This window comes from Cydia fagiglandana, chromosome Z (assembly GCF_963556715.1).
Source record: "Cydia fagiglandana chromosome Z, ilCydFagi1.1, whole genome shotgun sequence".
Lineage (NCBI taxonomy): Eukaryota > Metazoa > Arthropoda > Insecta > Lepidoptera > Tortricidae > Cydia > Cydia fagiglandana.
The window spans coordinates 36,352,938-36,380,063 of NC_085959.1; the positions used below are offsets into that span (position 1 = coordinate 36,352,938).

Consider the following 27,126-nt stretch of genomic DNA (forward strand, 5'->3'; position numbering starts at 1 on the left):
TTTTGAAAAAAATCAGATTGTAGCTAAGATACATGGTTCAAACCCCGACAATGCCAGTTTTTTTTTATTTTATAATTTTAGCATTCTCTTTTGAATTATTTTAAGCGTATGTTATTCTTCGAAACTAAACTTACGTGAGTAAAATATTTTCAGTATTTTAATTATTTTTTAATAATATTATGGGAAGATTTATAAAAGTATTTTTATTTTCCGATTTCAAAGGATATAAATAATGATTAAAATAATTAAAAAAAAGTCATGCATGAGGCTAATTAGGATCGCAGAATAGGTATATAAGAAGTCAACTATCGACGAAGTATAGCTGGTCAAGCAGATCTTGTCAGTAGAAAAAGGCGGCAAATTTGAAAAATGTAGGCGCGAAGGGATATCGTTCATAGAACATTTGAATTTCGCGCCTTTTTAGGGTTCCGTACCCAAAGGGTAAAACGGGACCCTATTACTAAGACTTCGCTGTCCGTCCGTCCGTCCGTCCGTCCGTCTGTCACCAGGCTGTATCTCACGAACCGTGATAGCTAGACAGTTGAAATTTTCACAGATGATGTATTTCTGTTGCCGCTATAACAACAAATACTAAAAACAGAATAAAATAAAGATTTAAATGGGGCTCCCATACAACAAACGTGATTTTTGACCAAAGTTAAGCAACGTCGGGAGTGGTCAGTACTTGGATGGGTGACCGTTTTTTTTTTGCTTTTTTTTTTGTTTTTTTTGCATTATGGTACGGAACCCTTCGTGCGCGAGTCCGACTCGCACTTGCCCGGTTTTTTTACTGACAAGATTTGCTTGACCAGGTATAAAATAAGTTTCCAAAATTTTATTGAAATGATATACCTACATGAAATAATCAAATACAACACATTTACTTAAAATAACTTTTAAAATAAGGCATATAAAATTTCCAAAAAGATGAAACAAAATAAATAAATAAATACAAAAAGAAATGCGTCTTTGTTCGTGGTTTGAACCCTGTCATGCTGTTCAACTTGTTAGACTTATACTCAGTAGCTAAAAGCCACTAGACCATTTGACCATAGTAGACCCGGGCGAAAAATGCCTTCTTATTTAAGTAACCCATTACTGTCAAAAATATCAAGTTTGAATTGATTTGAAATATAATTTTTCATTGTCGAGTTATTGACATCCAAACGTTGCGAGCATGTTGTACTTTAAACCACTTGGCAACGTCGCACGGGGAATTCTTCTGAAAATGTATGTCCTTTTATATTTTGATATTTATGGATATATGAGGATTCTTCTACTTATGTTGCAAATTGATTAAATTATCGAGAGAAAAATGCTAATGCAAAGAAAACAAGAAATATCCGTTTCATTTCTCATGCTATTGATTCGGTTAAATTGTGTTCTAATGTATGGGGAAGACAAACTAATTATAGCCAGCCTTTTATGAATGTAGTATGACACCATAGGGTATGGTGCTTTACGCACACTAGCGTCCCTTCCCCTCCCCCTGACGCAACCCCCCCTTTTTGCATGAAATATGTCCCGGTACACAGTTTTTTACATTTTTTGAGGAAAGAATATATTTTAGGAAAAAAGTGTCAATGAAAGAAATAATCCTTAATAAATTCTTAATAAAAAAGGTCATATTCATTTTTTTTATATCATGCACCTAATTCATGTATTAGCTTGTCAAAATTCGAAATAACATAGTTTTTACTTAGGGTTCGAAACTCATTTATTATACACGGTGTAACATGAGGAAACCGAATAATTTTAACAGCGTATTCCTGATCACATTTAGAGACAAAAATGTCCTATAAACTTTTTTGAAATTCGCCTAGTTTCAGAGTTAATTCCAATAAAAAAAAAACAAGTTTCTATTGTTACATCCAATCCGCATTGGGCTAGCGTGGGGACTATAGCCCAAGCCCTCTCGCGCATGAGAGGAGGCCTGTGCTCAGCAGTGGGACGTATATAGGCTGAAATGATGATGATTGTTACATAGTTCAAAACGCCTTTTTGATGGCGATGTTGTTACTATGGGATTTAGTCTAAATATCCTTATTGATATGTCAAAAAGTGACAATTAAGTAACACGTTGCAAAAACTATGTTTACCGAAAAAAAAGTAAAAATCCATGTTAACTGACAAGTTTACCAATAACATTTACTTTTTATGTACATACATATATACTCAAAAAATTAAAAAATTGCGGCCAAGTGCGAGTCGGACTCGCGTTCCAAGGATTCCGTATATTACACAATTTTTAACAATGTATTTTTTATTTTATTTATTTATTTATTTAGATATTTAATTCAGGGAACAAGGCCCATATTACAAATACCTTACAGACTAACATACATATGTATTTTATAAACTTAAAACTAAACATTATTTATGCGAAACGTGAGTGAAATCTTTAAAAAATCCGTAGGAGTCGGATCAAAAACTGTAATTAAGTCCGACTCACGCTTGACTGTACATTTCTAATAGGTTTTCCTGTCATCATAGACCTATTTTATGTATTTTTTCAAAATTTTAAACCTAGTAGTTTCGGAGATAAAGGGGGAGGGGGGAATAGTCATTTTTTGCCTATTTTCTTGAATAACTTCTAAAGTGTTTATTCGAAAATTATAAAAAATATATATTTGAGATCCTTACAATAAGCTCTTTCATTTGATATGTAACATGATATAGTTTGAAAATTTTTATTTTTTAATTTTTTCATTTACCCCCCAAAAGTGGCCCCCATGTTTAAAATTCATTTGTTTACAAACTTACATATGTGTACCAGATTACAACTTGATTGGTCCAGTAGTTCCGGAGAAAATCGGCTGTGACAGACGGACAGACAGACAGACGCACGAGTGATCCTATAAGGGTTCCGTTTTTTCCTTTTGAAGTACGGAACCCTAAAAACAATAAAAAAAATTGTTTTCGGCGAAATTGACCTAAACTCATACAAACATTTTTTCCTTCTTTTAATTTGACCTCAGAAATAAAATCTTTCGCATTTCTTGAGGACACCTTGTATAATAAGTGTTATAAAATGAATATATAACCTTTTTTACTAAGAATTTAATAAGGAACTATTTCTTTCATTGACACTTTTATCCTAAAATGTATACATGAGGTCAAAAAAAGGAAAAGATGTAATATGTGTTTAGGTCAATTTCGCCAAAAAAAAAATTTTTTTTGGTTTTTTTTTTAATTTTATGAATGAATTTGTATATAAAAATTGTCACTTAAAATGGTTTTTTTTTTCGTAAAACTTAGTTTTTGTAAAGTGTTACTTGTCACTTTTTGACATATCAATAAGGATATTTAGACTAAATCCCATAGTAGCAACATCGCCATCAAAAAGGCGTTTTGAACTATGTAACAATAGAAACTTGTTTTTTTTTTATTGGTATTAACTCTGAAACTAGGCGAATTTCAAAAAAGTTTATAGGACATTTTTGTCTCTAAATGTGATCAGGAATACGCTGCTAAAATTATTCAGTTTCCTCATGTTACACCGTGTATAATAAATGAGTTTCGAACCCTAAGTAAAAACTATGTTATTTCGAATTTTGACAAGCTAATACATGAATTAGGTGCATGATATAAAAAAAATGAATATGACCTTTTTTATTAAGAATTTATTAAGGATTATTTCTTTCATTGACACTTTTTTTCCTAAAATGTATACTTTCCTCAAAAAATTTAAAAAACTGTGAACCGGGACATATTTCATGCAAAAAGGGTGGGTTGCGTCAGGGGGAGGGGAAGGGACGCTAGTGTGCGTAAAGCACCATACCCTAAGGTATCATACTACATTCATAAAAGGCTGGCTATAATTAGTTTTTCAAAAAGCACAATTTGACCGAATATATGAAAGAGGGTCATTGTTGTTGTAAAAGGTGTGCAGGAAATGATACGTTTCTGCACTAGAGCAGTTTAGGTTCCAATTACAAGTACGATTTTATTATTCTTTTTACAATAAGCAATTGAAATTTGGGTATAAATGGATTTGTTATACAATTTCCATTCTGATATTTGACTCCCCATTCCATAAATTACTTTTGGCCAAATTGTTAATTGAAAATACCTACTCTCAAAAATACCTACTCTCAAAAATACCTACTATAAAAATGTATTTAAAAAAACACATGCATTTTACTTTCCTCGTATGCGAAATGAAAAGTAGAGTGTTTTAACTCGGGTGAAAGGCAGCATTTTTGAAAAAAAACCAGGCAAGTGCGAGTCGGACTCGCGCACGAAGGGTTCCGTACTATAATGCAAAAAAAAACAAAAAAAAAAGCAAAAAAAAAACGGTCACCCATCCAAGTACTGACCACTCCCGACGTTGCTTAACTTTGGTCAAAAATCACGTTTGTTGTATGGGAGCCCCATTTAAATCTTTATTTTATTCTGTTTTTAGTATTTGTTGTTATAGCGGCAACAGAAATACATCATCTGTGAAAATTTCAACTGTCTAGCTATCACGGTTCGTGAGATACAGCCTGGTGACAGACAGACGGACGGACAGCGAAGTCTTAGTAATAGGGTCCCGTTTTACCCTTTGGGTACGGAACCCTAAAAGTATCATCTACTAATGTTATTGTTATGCACAAGCAGAAGATATTATAGAATCTTGTTTATTTACAAGAAGATGACATTTTTCTCCACATACCTATAGTAACAGCACCAGTCATGGGACATTTAAGAAGAAATTTGGAGTATTTATGATATTTCCCTTATACATGTAACTGGTCTACCGCTTAGCGTGTTAAAAGATGAAAGTCCTATCCGTCTTTCATGTTTTAGGCGTGTTGTATCAAAGATATTGCAATGAGTTTCCACATACTTAACAAATTAAAACTATGTTTTTTTCTTCTCCAGTCATGGACACCAAAGCTCCAGTAATGGGCCCCCAGTAATGGACGTGGATCCAGTAATGGGCCCCCTATAATGGACATTGCTCTATCAGTATAAAATATTGAAATGGGGTATAAGTTATGGCAAAAAAATCAATTTTTGGTATAAGCTTTTATCGATGAATGTATTTTTCTTTCCACAGCCAATTATTATTGTATTAGATCCATCGAGACAATTCTAATATACCTAACACAATTAGTTAGGGTTTATTTCGATAAAATTCCCATGGCCACCTCCTGTCTCCATCATAAGATCAGGTCGATGTTATCATATATAATATTGCATTATCATCAGATTTGCATACTTAATTACGTACTTACAAAAAAATTCAATTGTATCGGAAATCGAAAAGTGGCTCAAATTCAGTTACCAAAATTTGACCCACACAAACTAACAGGGCAAGTTAAATAAAAGTTTGGAAAAACGATATTAATTTATGCGAAGTCCGAGAATACCTCCTGGTTGACGTATTTCGTAACTACATTTTACTTCTGTATTGTTTAAACATGAAATTATGCCATGGCAAGCATTATAATGTCAATTGTCCCATTATAGGAGGCATGCAGTTTTACAGCTCCTATAATGGGATTGGGCCAAATACCACTATTTTTTTTACATCTGTGGAGTCACAACATAGTGTGTTGTATACATTATCTCATGGTAAATGCAATTAACAAAACACATTCTAGTTTTCATCGAGTATTAATTAATTAAAATTTAATAAATTAACTCACCTCTCTTAGCGAAGTTGTTAAGAATTCGTAGTGGTATTTTTTTTCAGTGACACGACAACTTTTGGGTTGACGCCAATTTCTTAAAAAATAACCAAATTTAATGAAACTTTAAATTGAAACAGCTCTAAGACTCATATTTATGATAATATACAGACAGTGTTTATAAACTATTTTTAGATACTTATTTTAGAGGATTTGTGGTTTTTTGTCCCATAACTGGTTCCACGTCCATTATAGGGTCCACTACTATATATATTTTTGAGAAAAATATAGCTAGGTATTTTAGTTTAAAAATCATTGTTACAATAAATATAGGCTTTTCCAGAGAACATTTACCGAAACGAAAGCAGAATTCACAAGGGTTTTCGGTGGACGACCGTAACGCGAATGATTGTTTGGACTGACCTTTCTATAAATATATTAATGTATTTTATTGTGTAATAATCATAATAATTATTAAGTTATATTAAATCTGGGAATGAAATTATATCAGAAAGGAGATTCTTAAATGAGTAGGTATACTCGTAACATGCTTTGTGCATTAAATATACCTCCCTCTATTGAGTGAAAATAAAACAAAATACACAGGTAATCTGTGTTGCGGTTTTAAAGTGCCATCTGTTACACCTTTGACAAATTAAAAATGATTGCTTGTCAAATGAAGTCGCCATGTTAGAATTACACCGATACTATAAGCATCACTCACACAAACAAGCAATGAGGCAAAATTTTACCAATATTCAAAGGCTTTTTTCTTAATAATTTTAATCAAAATCTAGTATTTTTTTACGTTCTGCGAAGACAGAAATATATATACTACCCAAACATTACATATACAAGTGAAGAAACCCTATATAATAGGAGCTAGGGTGCCAAGAAAGTTGTATGAAAATCGAGCAAGGAGAACCACCTTAAGCCTTGGTCGTTAAATCAAATTTAGTGTGCGGACAGATTCAAACGCGCGTTGGAAAAGCTCTCGTGCGAATGGGGGCTAAGGGGGATAGTCTTTAACAGCATGTTTAATTCTCCCAGGAGGTACTCAGCGAGCTGACGAGGGGCGCGGGCGGCACGCCGGAGGGCGCGCTCAACGCTATGCTGCAGTTCATCTTCCAGCAGAGCACGGCGGACACGCGCTGGCTGCGCCGGCGCATGGCCACCGAGCTTGCCGAGCTGCTCGCCAAGACATCGTCGGGGAAGATCTTTGAGTCGCTCACGGTGAGTGAGGGAGGTGCTCAGGACACTTAGACGTCCATTAAACAAAGACGTCAACGTCAACAATATGCTACTTTTTGTGACGTTTAGCGACGCATTTCCTTAGTTTAGGCTACATTTTAATAGTTTATTATTTTACACAGGTACCTTTTACTCCACTAAATACATTAAAATATTTACAAGACGTTTATTAAAAGAAGCGTAATAGTGGGCAATAATAGGTTTGATTTATATATGACATACATGTGTTATTATAACGAAGGTTCACATGTAGGTACTTCGAGTCGATGTTGATGACAAGGTGTAGGTGTAATTTCGAACCATTACAGTTTCATTAAAATGTTGCCATTTTGATTGTTTTGAGAGTAAGTAGGTACAAGTAAACTACGTCCCCCTAGTGGAAACAAGTCAGATGGAATACAAATCTCTTGTGTAAACACAACGTACGTTTACCTAGTGTGGGCGGGACGCGGTTTGACGTGTCGTTACCCTCGTCGTTAACTATATTTGTTCAACTCTGTGCTGACTAATCGATTCTTATTGAATGTTTTATTCGTAACGGGGTGGGGAGACGTGGGTTAAATTCAAAAACCAACTTATGGTATTTCCTGTGGACGTACCCAAAAAATAATTTTGTTATTTAACCACAGGAAACTCCTTTTGCTTGGATAAGTATGATAAAATTATTACCTACATGCCTACAAGCTGTTAACTGTCGGGCACAGGAAAGAAAACTTGTGTGTTCATCAGAACTGTACGGTTATAAAGATATCAAGGTGTAGGTACACTTGTCTTACAGACAAGGGTATCCCCTTGTTTATATAATTATCTTTGCTTTACTGGAATAATGTAGAATAGAAAAAGGTGGCTCGCCAGGACGGATCTCATGTCATCTTGCGTAGTTATCTGGCGTAGCCCCCCGAAAACATCAATAAGTAGATTTAGAGGTAGACAAAACTTTGCGGTCGGCGCCATCAGCGCTAGTGTGAAAATAGTAATTAAAAGCATTTTTTCCTTGGCTTCCATCTGGCGAACGTATTACAACTTCTATGCATCATAGGCGGAGTTAAAGCAAGCGAAATACCTTCAACTGAAAATGCGATTTACCGAGACTGTCTTTGCAGCACGGTTTTTGCTTTGACTCTTATTTTATTTTCTTTATTTCTTTATTGGGGAAAAAACAGACATAGGAAGATAATACAAAAAGAGGACATAGGTTTATACATTAGAAAGTGCAACCTACATCCTGAGACAATTCCCACTAAGATTTGTATACCAAGAATATTAAAGTGGCATTGTCATCGGATTGAGGTATAACAGGATAATAGATACTAAACTAATATTGGTAAACAGACGATAATAATAATCATTACAGTGCTGACAAGATTCAATCACATAACATTCTAGCAGCGAGATGAGGAACATATTTACACTTACGAGTATACTATGATAAATATAGGACTAAGCCAAATTGAGCCAACAATATCTCTGATGACTCTTCACCTCAAGTGCTATTGCTAATGTTTAACGATTTGCCCGTAGCTCCGCTCCTTAGAAGTGGGCACCGAGTTCCCCAGCATCACGGCATTGCGCGTGCTGAACGGGTCTCTTGAGGAGGACGGCGCACGTCTGCGCTCTCTCGACCTGGCCTGCAACCTGGCCTACGACGGCAACTTCAGGATTGACGTCGATGCTGTCATGCTGCTCGGGAAGATCGCCAACATCTCGATCACAGGTAGTTGGAGACTTTAAGTGAATTCACTTGCGCTGACGTTTTAGTAGTGCCTCTGCCTTACGGCACAGACATAAGATCGGCACCTCAGTGGCGAGCAGCGAGATATAGTAACTCGTGGGATTCTAATGACGCGATCGAATCTCTAGTTCCCACTCATAGCGACTTAGGTACTGCTCACCGCTGCCGCTAGTCACCGCCGCGTGATAATCATAGCCGGGCCGGTGCTTTTGTTTTTCAGTAATACCTATAGCACGATCCGTGTTGCTCTGCTGCTATGCCTCAGCGTCAAGCTAATCCATACTGAGCATTTTTTCGGCCATTACATTCTTTAAAATCCAAATTGCCAATTTCCTTACAGTCGAGAGCCTAAGCGGAACCGTACGAGTAATGTTTCGCCGCAACCCGTACACCCACTGGGCGCTGGCGTTCGAGTCCCCACCGAAGCTTGAGCTCCGCGTCCGAGGCCGTTTCCAGGGGAGACAGCTCAAACCCAGACTGGCATCGCTGGTCGCTGCACATATCAGGCGGGCGGTGGCCCAGAGGCATACATTGCCTAATTATAAGATACGGTATGTTATATTCTCCTCATCTACAACGTTTGGTGACCCGTATACCTTGAACCCTGAACTCGTCAGAAGTCTGTCTCTTTGTATTCAAGAATGACATATACGTGCTTGAAAACGGCTTTTAATACGCGTCAACATCCCGAAACCGTGTGTGGCTTTCTGGTTTTGAATGCTGAACGAACGAACGACTACTTCATACGAACTAGAAATGTATTTCCCAATATTGTTTGTCCGTTAGTTACAAACCATTCTTCCCGAAGTCTGAGCCAGGCGGGGCGGAGGGCGAGGAAGGGCCGACGCCGCACGGCCGGCTGACCGTCCGCCTGGTTGAGGTCACCAGGCTGCAGTGGAGTGGAGGTGCGGGCACTGTCCGTGCCGCTTTAGCCGTCGACTCGCACGGTTGGGTAAGTCATCGCTATTTATATGTAAGTTACGAGAAGTTCTTATCTTTCACTTGATAGAGAAGAACTACTACTGCTACATAGCAATAGGCACACCCGATTCATTCATCTCAAAATATGCTTTTATTACACTCTTTTGTCTAAAAAAATACATTATCGCTTCTTCATGAATCTTTCGATTAAGATTAAGGTGTTCCATCTCATCTAATCTACAGGTATCCCTCCGGCGCGGAGTGCTGACGCTGGACGTGCTGTTACCGGCCATGACGGGCGCGCTCGGCCTCGTGTGCTGCCAGGGCGTGGGCGCCGTGCTCGTGGACACCGTAGTGCCCATGTCGCCCGCGTACCGCGCCGACCTGCGGCGGGACGACGTTGTGCTGGCCGTCGACAATAAACCAGTCTGCAATGTGGCACAGGTTAGCGACGCTCTAGTCATGCTGGAAGTACTATCAGCTATTATCATCATGGCCGTTGGCGTGCTTGTGTTCCGTCGTGCCCATAACACCCGGATGCCGCACCAACCTTGGCCTCGACATTTATATAATTAGTGCTAAATTCTACTACTTTAAGCCCCACTTTCACTATCTCACTAACCCCGGGTTAACCGGTCAAACCGTTAATTAACCCAATGTCAAATTGTACTAGTAACCAGATTTAACCGGTTAAGCCCGAGTTACTGAATGGTGGCCCTAAGCATCTTAGCGAATAACCCTGTTAGGCACCTTACTTCATTTTTGCTGCGTAAACTTTGTGAGTTTTGTGACCAAAACCGAAGCCATTATCATATGCCTAGTAGATTAATTAGACGGAATATCTAATCTAGGTGCCATAACGTTGCTAGTTGTTCGAGGTAGGCGTTGAAGTACGTGAATGATATATGTACGTTCTGTATTCCACTATTCAAAGGGTATCTTGGACTAATAATTAAGTATTAAATTGGTACTTACCTACAGGTAAGTACAGAGATGACCTGGCAACACTGGCCGGGACCAAACGTCAAATTAGCTCTGCGTATTTAAATAAGTAATTATAATTATTATAATGGAATAATTAACAAGTTATGGTGATAAATAGAACCTTCACGTCGCAATTATAGTGCTGTATCATTATCTAAAGTGTTACATTAACATAAGAAGAAATATATTGACGACAAAAAACATGGAAACGATGATCATAGATGAAGTACTTAGTAGTGTTTTTGGAAGTCACAAAAATATAATTGTATGTGGTGATTTCAATATTAATTTGCTAGAAAATTCACCATTATGTGGAAGGTTACTAAATACTTTTAAATCCTTCAATTTAGTCAATTTATTTTGTGAACCCACTCGAGTCACAGCAACCAGTGCTACATGTATAGATAACATCTTTAGTAATAATGACGCGATTAGTAAATCTGTTATTAACAACCTAAGTTCTGACCACTGTGGACTAAAAGCTTCTTTCAGCGGGAAAACTGAAGAAATTCCTCAAGACACTTTGTGTAGGCCGATTTCTGAAAGTCGCCTAGGTTTATTCAATCGTAATATTACTAAACAATTAAGTTGTCTTTCATGTACCCAGGAAAACCCTGACTGTTTGAGTTCCGAGTTGTTTAATTGTATTAAAAAGGAATTTGATGCCTGTTTCATTCAGAAAAAGGTGCAAGGCAAGGCTAAGACTAAATTTAGCGACTGGGCTACACCGGATATTCACGAGAAAAGACGCCGGCTCTACGACTTATATGATTTAAAGGCAACTGATAAAAGACCGGAATTTCTGGAGTACGTCAAAAATTATTCTAAATCTTTTAAAATGTTGTGTGTCGCCGCTAAAGCCGATTATTTGTCGAAAAAGATCCTAAATTCCAGCGATAAAGTCAAAACTGTATGGCAAGTTATCAGTAATGAAACTGGAAAACGTAAACTGAAGGATCCGCACTACAACCTACGAATTGCTGACACTTTAGTAAGTTCCGACCGTGAAGTGGCAGATCATTTTGAGCGGTTTTTCTCGAATATCCCGGTAGAAACAACAAGATCCCTTAATTCATCGCCAGACGTCGCTGAAGAAATTTTGAAGACAAATGTGGCAGAATGTACAGAAATCTTCAAATTTTCGTATGTCTCATCGAATATAGTTCTTAAGACTTTTAGGTCTTTAAATTTAAAGAAAACAGAAGATCTTTGGGGCCTGTCTGTCAAAGTATTAGATTCCATCATTGAGTCAATTACACCATACTTAGCTGAGATTTTCAACAGATGCATTGATGCTGGAATTTTTCCAGATATTATGAAACATAGCAAAATTATCCCTCTGTTTAAATCAGGAACGAGAACAGATCCCACGAACTTTAGACCGATTTCAATACTACCGGCATTAAGCAAAGTGTTCGAGAAACTTATTCTGAATCAACTATTGTCACATTTCAACAGAAACAAACTGCTTGACAGCAATCAATTTGGTTTCACCAAAGGTCGATCAACTACTGACGCCGGTGCGGTACTTCTAAAACACATCTTTGATGCTTGGGAAAAAGCTCAAGATGCTGTTGGAATTTTCTGTGATCTGTCAAAGGCATTTGATTGCGTTGATCACGAAAATTTAAAGAGAAAATTAAGCCGCTATGGGATAAAAGCTAGTGCCCTTGACCTGGTCTCATCGTACCTTTCGGATAGAACTCAGCGAGTAGTTATTAATGGAACTCAATCGGCGGGGTCCCCGGTAGCCCTCGGAGTGCCTCAAGGTTCAATTCTTGGTCCCTTCCTGTTCTTGGTATATATTAATGACTTACCAAAAGTTGTGCAAGATAGACATGATATAGTGTTATTTGCAGATGACACTTCCCTTATATTTAAAGTGGACAGAAAGGAAAATAGCTTCGAGAGCATTAATGACGCGCTATCTACCATTGTAAACTGGTTTACGGCAAACAATTTGCTTTTGAACGCCAAGAAAACCAAATGCATCAAGTTTACGCTACCTAACGTCAAGCAGGTAAATAACAGCAAGATTAAAATAAAAGGTGATACGCTGGAATTTGAGGACCGAACTGTTTTCCTGGGAGTCACTCTAGACTCCAAACTGCAATGGCATGCACATATAGGCACTCTAGCCGGAAAACTTAGTTCAGCAGCCTATGCAGTGAGGAGAATCAAACAGCTGACAAACGTAGAGACGGCCAGGCTGGTATACTTTAGTTACTTCCATAGTGTTATGTCTTATGGAATTCTGTTGTGGGGAAAAGCGGCAGATATTCAGACAATATTTGTGCTGCAAAAACGAGCTGTACGTTCCATCTATGGACTGGGCGCTCGAGTATCCCTAAGAGAGAAATTCAAAGAAGTTAACATTCTTACCGTTGCATCTCAATACATACTAGAGAATATTATGTATGTTCGGAAAAACATCCACGAATTCAAGGTTAACAGTGATATCCATAACTATAACACTAGAAACAAACATAAACTTGCTGTGCCCGCCCACCGCCTCCGTAAGGTTAGTACGTCTTTCGTCGGGAACTGTACACGTTTTTATAACAAAGTCCCCACTGATGTAGTGAATTTACCACTTCATAAATTTAAGTCGCACATTAAGCACTCCTTGTTACGTAAGGCGTACTACACTGTAAATGATTTTATAAACGATAGAGATGCTTTTAAGCCGGTAGCTTGATTTCATTAGTATAATAAGAATTAAATAAATATTGTTTTTTTTTACATTGTGAATTAAATATGCTAGTGTCCAGTAGAATTGACACATGAGACAATGATGTTCTCGCTTGATTATATTGTTTAATTTAATTTTAGTTTTGGACACTTGGAGACCTTATACATCTCTAAGTACATATTTATTTATTTGATTTTTATTTTTGATTGTACATACTTACCTATATTTTTAATGTTTCTGACACTTAGAGACCTTTACATCTCTAAGTCAACTTAGGCTAGTAATTATGTGAAGCTATATTACTGTCTTTTTATGTAACATATGAGCACAAAATGCCGTGTCTTACAGCTACATGTTATTACTATTTTAATATTAATATAGGCCGGTAGCTTGAACATGTCATGCTCGCTTAAAAGTCTTTGCTTACGGTGGCGTTGTTGATCGGGTCGCCACTTTCCCGAATGAAGGTTGAGGGAGGCGATGGCTGAGATACGCGTCATACTCGTGAACGGGTGCTGTTTGTGGAGACTGGTCTGTTAAGCTAACACGAGCTATTATACTTAGTAACTTTTATTAATTAATTACAGTGAGACGCCTCATTCTGTTCTCGTATGTTTCTTTTCTTTTAATGAATGTATTAATTATACAGGATATCGACTCTTGGAGACCTTATACATCTCTAAGGATAACTTGATAAACTATATAATCTTATAGTTCTGACACCTAGAGACATTTACACCTCTAAATATTAAAGATTTTTTTTGTGTGTTTTTTTATCTGTATTTTGTATGTAATTCGACATTAAGAGACCATATACATCTCTTAGTAATTGTAATACGTTAGATTGAATTGTTAGTTTTATTTTATAAAATTGTTGATGTTATTATTTTTGCTTTTATGTAAATTCAATGTTGACGTGTAAAAGTGCCCTTGTGGCCTATTTGCTGAATAAATGTTGATGTTTGATGTTTGATGTCAGGTATTTTAACATAGACCATACTTAAATAATTAATTACTTTTTTCATCAATAACAGCTCGTGCTCAGTTTGTCTCGGAAGTATTCCGTGAACAACATGCTTTATTTGGATTATGAAAGTATGCTTTAAACTTTGAGGTGTGTTAATTACGTGGGGGCTAGTATGGTAACCAGTCTTTCATACACAAAGCTGTAAAAGCACGCTCCTTAACCTTAAAAATGTAATTTTTTAGGGTTCCGTACCCAAAGGGTAAAACGGGACCCTATTACTAAGACTTCGCTGTCCGTCCGTCCGTCCGTCCGTCCGTCCGTCCGTCCGTCGGTCTGTCACCAGGCTGTATCTCATGAACCGTGATAGCTAGACAGTTGAAATTTTCACAGATGATGTATTTCTGTTGCCGCTATAACAACAAATACTAAAAACAGAATAAAATAAAGATTTAAATGGGGCTCCCATACAACAAACGTGATTTTTGACCAAAGTTAAGCAACGTCGGGAGGGGTCAGTACTTGGATGGGTGACCGTTTTCTTTTTGCTTTTTTTTGTTTTTTTTTTGCATTATGGTACGGAACCCTTCGTGCGCGAGTCCGACTCGCACTTGCCCGGTTTTTTCTACCTTGTTTTACTTAGCAACCCACCATTTAGACATGTGTGTTGTTAAGGTGGGCAAGCTCCTACGGCTGATCGAGCGGCGAGCGGTGACGATCCGGCTCCGGCGCGGCGGCAGCACGCCGGCGGTGCGGCGCGAGGACTCGGCGGAGGGGCGCCGCGCGCGCACCAACTTCAGCTTCCGCCGCGTTTCCGAGGTCATGGAGGGCGTGCGCCTGCAGGGCATGCGCGCCGCCGCCTCCAAGACCAGCTTGCACTCGGTACTAACTAAACAAAACAAAAGATACAGCGCGGCACGCAGGTTATTGGAGTACCTAATCAACTACAAAATGTTCTCTGAACCGTCGTAACCAAACAATAAGGAGTAACTCGTATTGAGTTAAAAATATGTATATGAGTGTACTTACGACTGTTCCATGAGTCCAAAGCGACTGTTAAAACATTAGCTTACAAGCGGGCTGGTGACCCATTCTCAAAAATTTAAGATTACATTTTTACATTTTTATTTGCTAATTCAGCAATAAAGCAAAGTTAATAAAAAATATATTAAGTATCTTTGTTATCAGGAAGATACAACAAAAGCTCCGGAAGCCGCTGAGACCGAGGCTAAAAAGGAGCCCGTGCGTCAACTGTCAAAGTCCGACACCCCCTCGCCTTCCAACTTCGGCCTGCGCAAGCGACGGTGCTCCGTGGAGAACAAGTCTTCCGACAGCTCGGCCGGCTCCACCCCGCCCGCCTCCGGCGCCAGCACCCCCCTCAAGCAGTCCACTAAGCCCAAACACGAGATACCCATCATACGAACCGACTCCTCCGAGTGCAGGCCGGAGAAAACCGAGGGCGAAGAAGAAGACCAGATCTTCGAAACTGGAGGCCCCCGCCTCACGGAACACGTCGAGATATGCCAAATGTTCTGGACTAAGAGCGTGCCTCTCAAACCTATCATACCGTTCGACGAAGAGACGGAGTTCAAGCTAAACGAGAACCACAAGTATCTCAATATAAACGTTTGGGCGACCATGGCGGGAGAAAAGGACGAGGTTCTGCTGGGTTACTTGAACATTCCTTTGGCGGCGCTATTGTCAGAGTGTCAGGACTCTACTGTTCCGCATCATATGAAGCGGTACCAGTTTCTTCCGCCTGACGTCGATATAAAGTTTAGGTAAGAGTACGCTCATATTAAACAACACTATAAAATTTGTACAAACGCAGAAGAAAAATATCTAGTTACCTACTTGATACTCGTAAATGCGGCGACGTTTGTCTTCTTTTAAACTAGATCTTCAAAAAATGAACAAAAATGTAGAGCGATTGTTCGAATTAATACTAAATACGTGAATAACTTAAAATAATTTTAAGATGTTTGCCTTGTTTTCAGCAAGTATATCTTATTGCTTATGGTGGTAACTTTAATTTAACTTACATGGCTATGTATTATAACGCGCCCGTAAGAACATAAGCATTGTTTAAATCAGTCTTTATAATATTATACCTACTCACAAGGCAGGGTACCCAACTGTCCGACTCCGATTTGATTTATTTTGATATATGTTATAGAGTAGTCTAAAATAACGGACACGTATTTTTTTTTAGCTGCCCAAACTCAACCTGTTAGGAGAAAATGGCCTTCAAAGTACTGAAAATTGACCAAACCTTCTATAGTTCGTTTTTTTTAGCATTAGAAAGAACTTGCAAGAAGGTAAGCGATTTTGACATGTCTTTTAATTGAAAAACGCTTTTTAAAATTCAAAAACTATTACTGATGAAAGCAGAAGAATATAAATGATCGTATTAGATTCATAATTGTTACATATTTTTCGTAACTTATTTTTAAAATGTGTTTTTCAATTAAAAGACACATCAAGATTGTTTACCTAATTTCTAATGCTAAAAAAAACGAACTATAATTTCTGAGAAGAGATTTGTTCAATCAAATCGGAGTCGGACAGTTGGGTACCCTTCCTTGTCAGTTAACACTTTTATCCATCAGCAAAAGCCACAAGTTGTCATCTCACGCCGGCTTCGAGCCGTGCCTGTGCTTCGGCGACGCGCTGGTCTGGTGGGAGTGGGAAGGCGCGGGCAGCATGCGCCACGCGCCGCGCGCGCCGCCCCGCGACGTGCCGCGACCGCCCAGGCCTGTGCGTGCGGCGCACGACTTTGTGCGCACGCACTTCCATCGATCGACGCAGTGCGATTTCTGCAATAAAAAGGTGTGAAACAAACGTCACAAAACAAAAAACACGCGTCTACTTGGAAATATCTAGTCTAGTGGCAAAATTTTAAGTGGAAAGTAGGGCTTAGTTGTACACTTGTGCTAGGTTGTACAACACTTTTACTTTCCACTCACTGATTACGTATAGTTGACATTCAACCAATCTCAGCTCATCAAGTACATTAAGATATTATAATATAGTAGTGTTTTTTATCTTTTTAAAAATATGAAAGGAGATTTATAGGTCCATATAAACTCATCATGCTTGTAAGGTGCTTTTAAGAGTTAATAAAACCGACTATATCTATACCTAGAGTCAGATCAAGAAAAGTCTGGAGCGGCTATGATAGCCCACGCAGTGCAAGTATTATTTTAAACGTCAAACTTCTATGAAATTATGACTTTATTTATACGTCACTTGCACTGTGTGGGCTATCAAATACACTGCAGACTTTTCTTGGTCCGACTCTACCTATATTTTTGAATTTCAAAAATACAAATGTCGATGTAACGATTATGGTTAATTTTTTTGTAATTTGTTGAATCTAAACTATGATAAAAATTGTGTTAATAACGGAAATATAAAAGAGAGCCGCTTCAAAAATATACGAGTATACTGTACTAGTTACACAACTACCTGCCTTCTAAGGGTCGAATTATTTATAGAATCATTACTGCCTGATCTTTTTTGCCCTACCAAAGGGCACCCGAAACTTGTACGAGTGTTACGTATTAAAGCTCCTTAATTGGCATAATCCTATTACATCTTATAAAAGTTTCATCTTCACCTACACGTAAGGCTCAAACAAGATCATTAAATTTTGAGAGCAGAAAAATGGTCCTTAGAATAAGTCCTATAGAACCAGATGATGAATTTTCACCTTTTGCAGATATGGCTCAAAGACGCAATGCAATGCCGCAACTGCGGTCTGTGCTGCCACAAGAAGTGTGTCACCAAGTGCCAGGAGTCTTCGCCGTGCGTCCCGAAGCAAGGGCATGGTAAGTTCACAGGGGTTATTCGCGGATGGTCTAGAACGCAAAAGGACTACTGTATAATATTTTGTCTATATTGCTATTAGTCTACATCGCAAAATGCCCACATTATTTTTTCCGTTTTATCTTAACTTTATAGCGATGTCGACGGAGCCCCGCGGAAGCGGCTATTCTGGCCGCGTAGCCAAGATGCCAATCGCTTACGCTCCGTAGCGATCGAAACGCAACTGTCACTGTCACACTAATACAGAAGAGTGATAGAGAGACATAATGCTTTTCGTTGTCGAAGCGATAGCGATTGTAACCTTGGCTAGGCCGGCTGTGCTGTTTGGCCTTCGGCCATTTGAAGATACCTAACGAACCTAACCAACCTATGTAAAATGTGGTAATATCAAAAGTGGTCATTTTGCGTTCTAGACCGTTTGCGATGTAGACTAATTGCGATATAGACAAAATATTACAGTAGTCATTTTGCATTCTAGACCGTCCGCGATTGACCGGGATCTACGTTAGTAGGTAGGAATTGAAATTTGAACGGATGCGCGTTTCAGTTTACGAGAGGTCAAGTCAATGAACCACAATTATTTTTAATACTGGAATAATCGTCCAAAAAACAGGAAACATAACTAATCTCAAGAACAAGATGAGTCGCTCAAATTTACCGTCGATCACTGTCAACGCCTCTTCCGACGAATTTAGCAAAAATCGCGATGACACCATTTCTTTGTTACTCACTTGGCAAAAATACATGTTCCACAAGCGAGGTGAGAAAAATGCATTTCGAACAATAATTTTCCAAAACTGACAAAAACACTTTTGGTTTACTTGAAAGTCGATCTTAATCTGTAGTGATTAAGACTCCTTTTTCATGATGCTTCTGGGTATAATGTGAGTATGTGAAGGTTACGCGTAGATTTCCTGAAAATACGATTTATCATGCTCCCGCCTGGCGCGTGTATCCTCTGAATGAGGTCACGAATAAGCTCGGTTCTTGATAGGTTTAACTACGTTACAAAGTTAATTATTTCAAACAGACTTGTGTAGTCTATTTTGGTACTTTATTATCCCAGACCTTTATAATAAACAGAAACAATCTCTCAACTATACGATCTCTTACGATTTCTCAAATATAGTACAAAAATTGTGTTGGACTAAAATTGTTTCTAATTTATTTTTTTATATTACGAAACTTTCAACAATGTCGTTATCTCCAGCAGAAATATCATTTTATTTTCAACTAAGTACGGTAATTTCCGAGATAAAATATTTTATGTTTAAGCTTATTTATGCGCCAAAATGAACGGCCGTGGGTACACAAATGCGGAGTACGGACACTCACCCCACTGTCTAAAGTATGTACTTTGTTGTTACCTATAATAAACTTTACCGAAAGATACTAAACACATACCAAGCACGTACATGTTTATTAGTTCCGAGTATGACCTTAAGAATTTCATCGGAATATCTTGTTTGAAATCGGGCCAGCCGCCAAATACACCTAACGATGTAAACGACAAAACGGACGATGAACTTCGGAATTTTTTCTAGATTACTTATTAAAATTTATACATATAAGCATTTGTTTTACACAATATATTTTAACAAAGTTTTAGGTGATACCTACTTGTGATGAATTCAGAATGCAATGTTTGATAAAACAATATTTTTGCGCAGCGATTACACCTTTCAGAAATATAGATTATCTTTTATCAAACTTCATAGCATATCATATTTTTTAAATATTTTATGCTACATTAAACGAATGGTTTTCACTCGGTAGCAAGGTTTGTTTAACTCTCTTACCTTCAAACACTCGCAACGCTCAAGATTCCACTTTAAGAAGCACTCGCTATACGCTCGTGGTTTGTTTTGCTTGCTTGGCTATTATTACAAGGGGTTCAAATACAACTGTACTTGTAAAACAAATAACTATGTCCGTACCTACACCTACATGATTCGCTATTAGAATAAATAGTTTATTTCCCGCTCGTAGAAAATTCACTATTTCCTGCTAACTAAAACCACGCATCGAAACGTATTGCGTTGTTCGAGATTTATTACATTTTGAGTACAACGCAATCTATTCTCAAGTGCATAATAATAAAGAACGCATTACATTTATAATGACGGCGAGCGCTCCTACGAAATACGGACACGTGAAAGTCGCAGAGTAGTACAGCGCGGTCCGTCGAAATAATACTGCCGCGACAGCGCAAGTTCACTGCCCGTGTGTAGTCGTATGTACATAATATAGCTAGGTTATAGTTAAAATACTTATAGCCCTTACAGGTACAAATCTTAATGTGCTGAGGTTTAAGTTAGCCACGGTTGGTTTAGAATAGTTTTCACTATTTAAAGTCCTAAGTTTTCACTATTCTTATAAAACTAGACAGGCAGGGCAAATGCATAAAAAAAGACGTTTTGTCGTAGGTATCGCTGAATAAGAAGTGTAAGATAAGAGTTACCCATTCGTTTTACAAGGGGCAAATTTTTTTGTAGTTTAACCGCTCTTTTAATATTGATACCCGAACAAGCGAATTATTCTAAAGTTGAACCACGAGCGTAGCGAGTTGTTCAAAAAGTTGAATCTTGAGTTTAGCGAGGGTTTCAAGGCACGAGGGTTAAACAAATTCACTACACTAACGCGAGAAAAATACTAACTGTAAAATACACGTATGTAATGATTTCGTGTGTAATATTAATGTGTAGGTAAATCACATAGGTGCTTGCGTTTATTCTCCCAAATGTCACCGCTGACGCTTTCAACGCTGTCACCAGATATTGCGTGAAAATTGCGAATGTGATTCGACGCGCGGAAGCCAGTCATACGTTCCAGTTTACAATTTTTACGAGGCGATGTTACTTTTGCTAGCTAATATGATTTACGATCCACTATAACTATATTTGTTGGGAGATTTTCCTGCAGTCCACATTTATTTATTAGGAGAATTTTCTAATTGTTTAGAGCACTCGGCGGAATTTAGCACGCAAAGCCATGTGTCATACAGCTTTGCAAGTTCTAGACAGATTTAAAGTGTATTCGGGTCACATCGCATGTCGGATAATTCCGAAATTCAGCCATAATTCCATCATATTTATAAATCTTTTTTCGGATCTATCCGACAGTTTTACCTGAATTACCTGAATACACCTTAGCCCCCCGCCCCCCCACATCTGGCGTCTTTCGAGCGTCGGCGTAACTGCGCAGCGACGTCATTTTCCATAGCGCTGGACCGACGCCGACAGACGCCGACGCTCGAAAGACGCCAGATGTGGGAGGGCCCTTATATGTTCTTGCTTTAAAAAACTACGTAATATTACGTCAATATGAAAAACGAATCTTGTTTACAAGGGATTCCTTCACGTTATCGGCTTAACATCAAAAAACCAAGGCTAGGCTTTGATTAATCGTACCAAAAAACTATATTGACAGTGCCTCATTTTGTCTAGATTCATTGACAGGCGGAACGATGGCGCCGCCGGAGCTCGTCATGACGGAACCGGATTCCAACGTGGACCTCGACTCCGATGACGAACCGGAGAGAAAAGACTCGCTCGACGTTCACGAAGAAGGTCAGTAGCCACAAGTAGTAGAACGCTAAGGGCACATCTTCCATTCTGTTGTTCCGAAAAACCTGCCAGCTGACGAATAAATGCATAACAAATTTTTGGACTGTTCCATTCCAAACAAAAGTACTAATTAGGAGCCGTATTCAAACATGCGACTTAAACGAGTTCCAAGATCACTTCGCCGTAAAAATGGAAGTCCGTGTATCATCAATTCTGTCACTCTACAAATTTTTTAGGTGCGTGGAAGCTTAGTTCTTGTCACAAAGAACCTGATAAACAACCCTCCCATTCGACAGCCTTTTGGTTTTATGGAAGAGGTGCCCTTAAAGTGAGCAAATGGTAGGTTTGACTCTCATTCACAATAAAAATGCGATTTATTCTTCATTTGTTTTGTGCACAGACGAATTATTCGAATGCTGACGAACGGGACACATAATTTAACAGATCCGGACTCTTCCAACACTTACGAACACACTTACAGGTTTCTATACATATTATGTGTCCGACGTGTTTGTGAGCGGCGTCCTATTCCGAAACCCCTTTGTTCGTGCCGTTTGATTTGTCGTGTGACTGCTACCTAACACCTTGTAGTACACCTGGGTACCTTACCTTATCTATTGTAAAGTGTCATTACAATACCAGTGTTATAATATCGTTGTTAAAATAAAATACAATGATTAATTCATGTATTGGTATTCACATTTAGTGCGATATGTTTGTGGTGTACCTATAGAGCGTCTGTCTTCAGGGAATTGACAGGATGTCACACCACACGTTTGCCTCGCGCCCCGCATTCAATACGAAAGTGATACAACTCAAATCTCTGTCCCTCTTGCTCAAATGTACAAGAAGAGGGGCAGATAACAAGATTTAGATTTTTGTGTTTCTTGTTTGGCTATATAAAATATATCGCGCTAATTGTATTGTAACTTCCAAAACCTACGTGAGTTAACAGCTGCATTTTCATTTTAATATCAGTATGACTCACGATTTTTGATATATTCAGTGTTCCATTTGTTTTCTCAGTACCTGCTATACTAATTCCACTCCCAGTCACCATAATTATAACGATATACAACTTTATTCTCTTGTGTATTGACTTGAGAAATCCTTACATTTTATCGTCCCAAATTAACGCTCTGGTTAACATTGTTTCCAAGGATTGCAATTCTTATTTATGTGCATACAGTCATTTCATAAACTATACACGTCTCTGACTATTAAATAATTAGCCTACATTTCTCTTACTTACTTATTGAAAATCTACTAATTAACGGTATATAACATGCGAAACACATATTTTGATTTGTATCAAGTTATGCAAGTCATTTGTTCAAACGCTGATCGATTTCAATTGAAATTTTTATTTGATTAGTTTTTGTTTATGTGTCAAGATTATACAATCTTATATTATATCAACAGGCTTGATTCTATTTTAATCTATCTATGTAATAATCATTTAGGTACATATTCAAATAGGTAATGTTCAACCAACAAATAAATGGCTACAACTTATCGATAAAAGATCTAATGATACCTTGAAATCTGGCTTAAGAGGGATTCTCGGTTGATTGAGAACCCCGGCTAGCTTAGCTCCATCAACTAATTAGCAACCGAGAGCCACGTAGGCGTTAGGACGTTGCCACACTAAATGATCTAGCTGATCTATTATTACTTGGTCGACTCGGCCAGTCAAATTGACACCGATTGATGTATCTATTGATGATCATTCGATTACTTTTGCTCATCATCTTTTGCCACATAAGTATACAAGTTATTGAGCCTTACTCTCGTATAAAAATTTGACATGTCGATATAAAAATGAAACCATTGATTTATTGTAAAATAATAATACACGACACGAACTTAAGGCCACGGAAAGCTCTTTATAACAATTCTGGTGACCGAGATGGTTTATTTTATCCGGCTTAGAGTGCAGGCAGTTGACGCAGAACTAACAATGCCTTTGCGGGTTTCATTATGTCCATGTGCCGTAACAAAGCTATGTAAACAGACTGTAAAGTCAACTTTGAATTAAAGCAGAGGGAATTGTCAGCAGATAAGTACTCTATACTCAGGACACAAATTTAAATCCTCAAATGTTCTACTTTAGTTCTAAGTCTAACTACATACTCGTAGTAGCTCACAATCCCAATAGGGTTCATAAAATCTAGGTACGATATCTCTCTTCCTTGATATCGTTCATCCTGGTTTTATCCGCAGCTGCTACGTTGTACATATAGGCCTCGATATTGTACCTAAATGTTTGTAGCAGAAGTTATGAGCGGTGCATGTCTGTAGGTGGCGGGGCCATGAGTGCGCTGGTGGCGGGGCTCCGCCGCGCGGGCTCGGCGCACTCGCTCTCCGCGCCGAAGCCTTCGGCCTCGTCGCGCTCCCTGCCGCCCTCGCCCAGCCACACTCCCAGGTGACAACGCTTAAAGATGGGCTCATGTAGACCGCATCATGTTAATTTAGATTAAGGGTCAGTTGCACCGAATCATTAAAAAGAGTTTGACAGTTATTCATGGGATGATGAGCTGTCGCAGCCATATTTGACAGAATAATATTCGTTTTCAATACAGAGAGCTTAGCGCAGTAGATTAAAGAAAAGTAGCTGTTTATCAGTTATACCTAGTATACTTACCCACGCAGCAATCATCAATTATAATTATATTACATTACATTATAACGATATTCATAGCCATCTCATAACATTAATATATTCGAAAACTTATGTTTCGTCTCGTCGTCGATAAACCAGAGAAAATTGGACGGCAGTGACGGCAATAATAGTGAAGGATTCTTTATATTATACCGATTTCATTCCTCTAAGTATAAATGTTTTCCAGCCCTCATCCTGCCCTAGCATTTAGTTAAAAAGATCTTCCGGTTTCTGCCCAATGTTCTTAATTAAGGATACTTATGTTTTTAGAATTCCTGGGCAGTAACCGTAAAAAATAAATGACCAAATAATGTTTGTGTAATGTTGTGTCCAATTAACGCTACGAAGTTATGTCAATCTGAAGTTTCCTGATAATCCTGATCAGCCTGTATTATTCAATATGTAGAAACAAGCAGGCAGTTTATTTATTGCTCAACAAAGTTCTGCCTTCCGTGAAACTAGAACAGGAACTTGCTAAAGTCGAGTTCTGAACTGGGCCAGATACAAACAAAAGAATGTGCGCGTATTGATAGTAACGCAGTCTCTGGTCTGGAGACAAATGGCGTAGGTGTATGCACAAAAGGGTAGTGTCCCACTAGTCGAATCAAGTACTTACCTACCTGCTATTTATAAAATATTTATCTAATTTCATTATGATATTTCACTTCAGAGTTGTTTACAGTTATTACAATATGATGTAACAACTGTCCCATAATGGCGGAAGATTAAGTCCTATAGAGTTTTTGTTAATTCATTCATTTAAAAGGCATTTCACGTATTTAATCTACATACCTAGTCAATGCAATAGATGATTTTTTTTCAATTATGCTTTTAAGTTAACCATTAAAATGTTTTCGTCTCTTAAAGCCTCTTTTTTGAGTTTTCACATCCAATTGTACATAGATAACAATCTCTGAATTAGCTGTTTCTGCAATGCGAGATCTTAGTTCTAATAATAAAATTGTGGTTGTGTATGTGACGCTTGACTACAGGGATTGATGCTTGATATATTTTGCAGTCTGTTTTGATTAAGCATCCTCATTTTTCATGTGCCACTACGATGCACATTTTCACGCTTTTCACGGCATTCCTACATTACCTACTCCCTTTATCGTTTTCAATTCTCTCATACAGCCATTTACACCCAAAGCGGTGTAAGTCCCAGAGTTCAGAATTTCACGCTTTCGCAACTTGATTCCTATATAATGCGGCATTTTTTGATATGCCCATAACACAAGAATTTTTTTTGGGAACCGGAAGAGTATACCGCCATTTAACGATATTCTAATGGGAGTTTAGCATCTCACGCTTTTCGCAGCTTAATGTGTCATCCAACCGTGACATGCAAGAAGCAATTATCCGGAAGCGACGGGAGATCTGTTCGGTAGTCGCAATGGCACAATATGTTGTAATAGTGTTTTTATATTTTAATCATGCTATACGCTTTTGCAGCTTTATTCCTTTACAAAGGTCATTTCCATTTGTTCTAAGACTAAAGAATAAAACGGTAATAAAAATTTCACATCTAATACAAATGGAATGGTCCTTTAAAAATATTTAATTTTCACAGCTATAGTGATCCAGAAGAATCAAGGAGCTACGAGGAAGGTGCAGGCCACTAAAGTTTACGTGTTTTATTTTCGTTCTGTCACGCTTGACGCTTTCGCAGCTTGGATTCTTTAAGCGGCCTCATTTTTCACGTACAGCCATGACGCGCAGGAAGCAGTCTCTGGAAGCGATGGTGAACCCGTTCAGCGGGTGCGGCGCGGTGTGGTTGGCGCGCGGCGGCGTGGACGCGATGCTGGCGCCGGCGATGCGGAGCTCGCTGCCGCCGGACGCGCTGCTCGCGGCGGCAAGGGAGTCGGCGCCTGAGCTGGCCGCCAGGCTGTCGCCGCCGCAGATACACGAGATGGTGGGTACCAGCCTTGTAGCTCTCTAGGGGTGATGCTGAGTACTCGATCCGATTGATGCGTGAACGCGATGGGCGCTCAACCTACGCGGCGGTGGGTAGGTTAGGTGGGCTTGGTAGGTTGTAGCCGTGTCTGATCTGAAGGCATTAACTTTGCCAATAAAAAACCTATAGATTTTATTGATAGACTTAGTGTGTCAAAAACCTTACTAGAAGCTTGGAAAGCATTTTTGTTATTTAGTATACGACCATTAAATATCGAAATTGAAATAATGTTGTTGAATTCAAACAGGGTTACCTTTAAACCTTTAAAAGTATAATCGAAGGTAATAGCCATATCAGGCCGCGTAGCCAACATGCCAATCGCTATCGCTCCGTATTAGCGAATGAAACGCAACTGTCACTATCACACTATTATGAAAGAGTGATAGACTGACACAAAGCGTTTCGTTGTCGTAGCGATAGCGATTGTCACCTAGGCCGCCAGATTGTTCCAATCGAGTTTCAGCATTATTTTATCCCAGATAATTTACTTGTTGCAGTTGAGCGCGGTCCGCGGCGAGCTGACGGCGGGCGGCGACGGCGGCGGGGACGCGCGCGCCTGCGCGCTCACGGCGCTCATGCTGCACTGCTGCGCGGCCGCGCAGCTGGCGCAGCACGACCAGGCTGCAGATACCACCTAATCTAATATATATCATTAAATGGCATTGGGCGCTTTTATTATACACTCCCAACTCCCAAATAACGTGCCTTTAAATACTTAACTAGGAGATGTTCAGCGGTGAGGTGGAGTAGCTAGTTCAGTTGGGGTTGAAGAAGAAAACTCGGTCTTCTAGCCACAAAACTATATATATTTAATAAAAAAAGCAAATTAACACATACAGTCAGTTTAAGGTGAAAATTTGAAGTAAGAGTTTTCACGGTTACCATAGTAACGGAATAAAAAGTTCTGTTGGACTTGCCGACAGGAGAAGCGAAATGTATAAAAAACTAACCTGA

General features: G+C 38.7%; 1 protein-coding gene across 3 annotated transcripts in view; it reads left to right on the forward strand.

The window, feature by feature from the left end:
* LOC134678626 (PDZ domain-containing protein 8) overlaps positions 1–26,821 on the forward strand; it is a 55,942-nt gene extending 29,121 nt beyond the window's left edge. The window contains exons 3-15 of one of the 3 annotated variants that reach the window (XM_063537266.1): positions 6,669–6,851; positions 8,391–8,583; positions 8,942–9,152; positions 9,388–9,553; positions 9,766–9,966; positions 14,838–15,044; positions 15,351–15,943; positions 16,772–16,991; positions 17,884–17,992; positions 21,437–21,559; positions 23,858–23,981; positions 25,925–26,130; positions 26,670–26,810. In XM_063537266.1, the coding sequence (XP_063393336.1) occupies positions 6,669–6,851; positions 8,391–8,583; positions 8,942–9,152; positions 9,388–9,553; positions 9,766–9,966; positions 14,838–15,044; positions 15,351–15,943; positions 16,772–16,991; positions 17,884–17,992; positions 21,437–21,559; positions 23,858–23,981; positions 25,925–26,090 (2,496 nt within the window). In that variant the 3' untranslated portion in view covers positions 26,091–26,130; positions 26,670–26,810. Of the gene's footprint in view, positions 1–6,668; positions 6,852–8,390; positions 8,584–8,941; positions 9,153–9,387; positions 9,554–9,765; positions 9,967–14,837; positions 15,045–15,350; positions 15,944–16,771; positions 16,992–17,883; positions 17,993–21,436; positions 21,560–21,956; positions 22,038–23,857; positions 23,982–25,924; positions 26,131–26,669 lie in introns of those variants that run through there. The other 2 variants (XM_063537265.1, XR_010100215.1) reach the window with 2 other exon arrangements.
* The last annotated feature ends 305 nt before the right edge of the window (positions 26,822–27,126 follow it).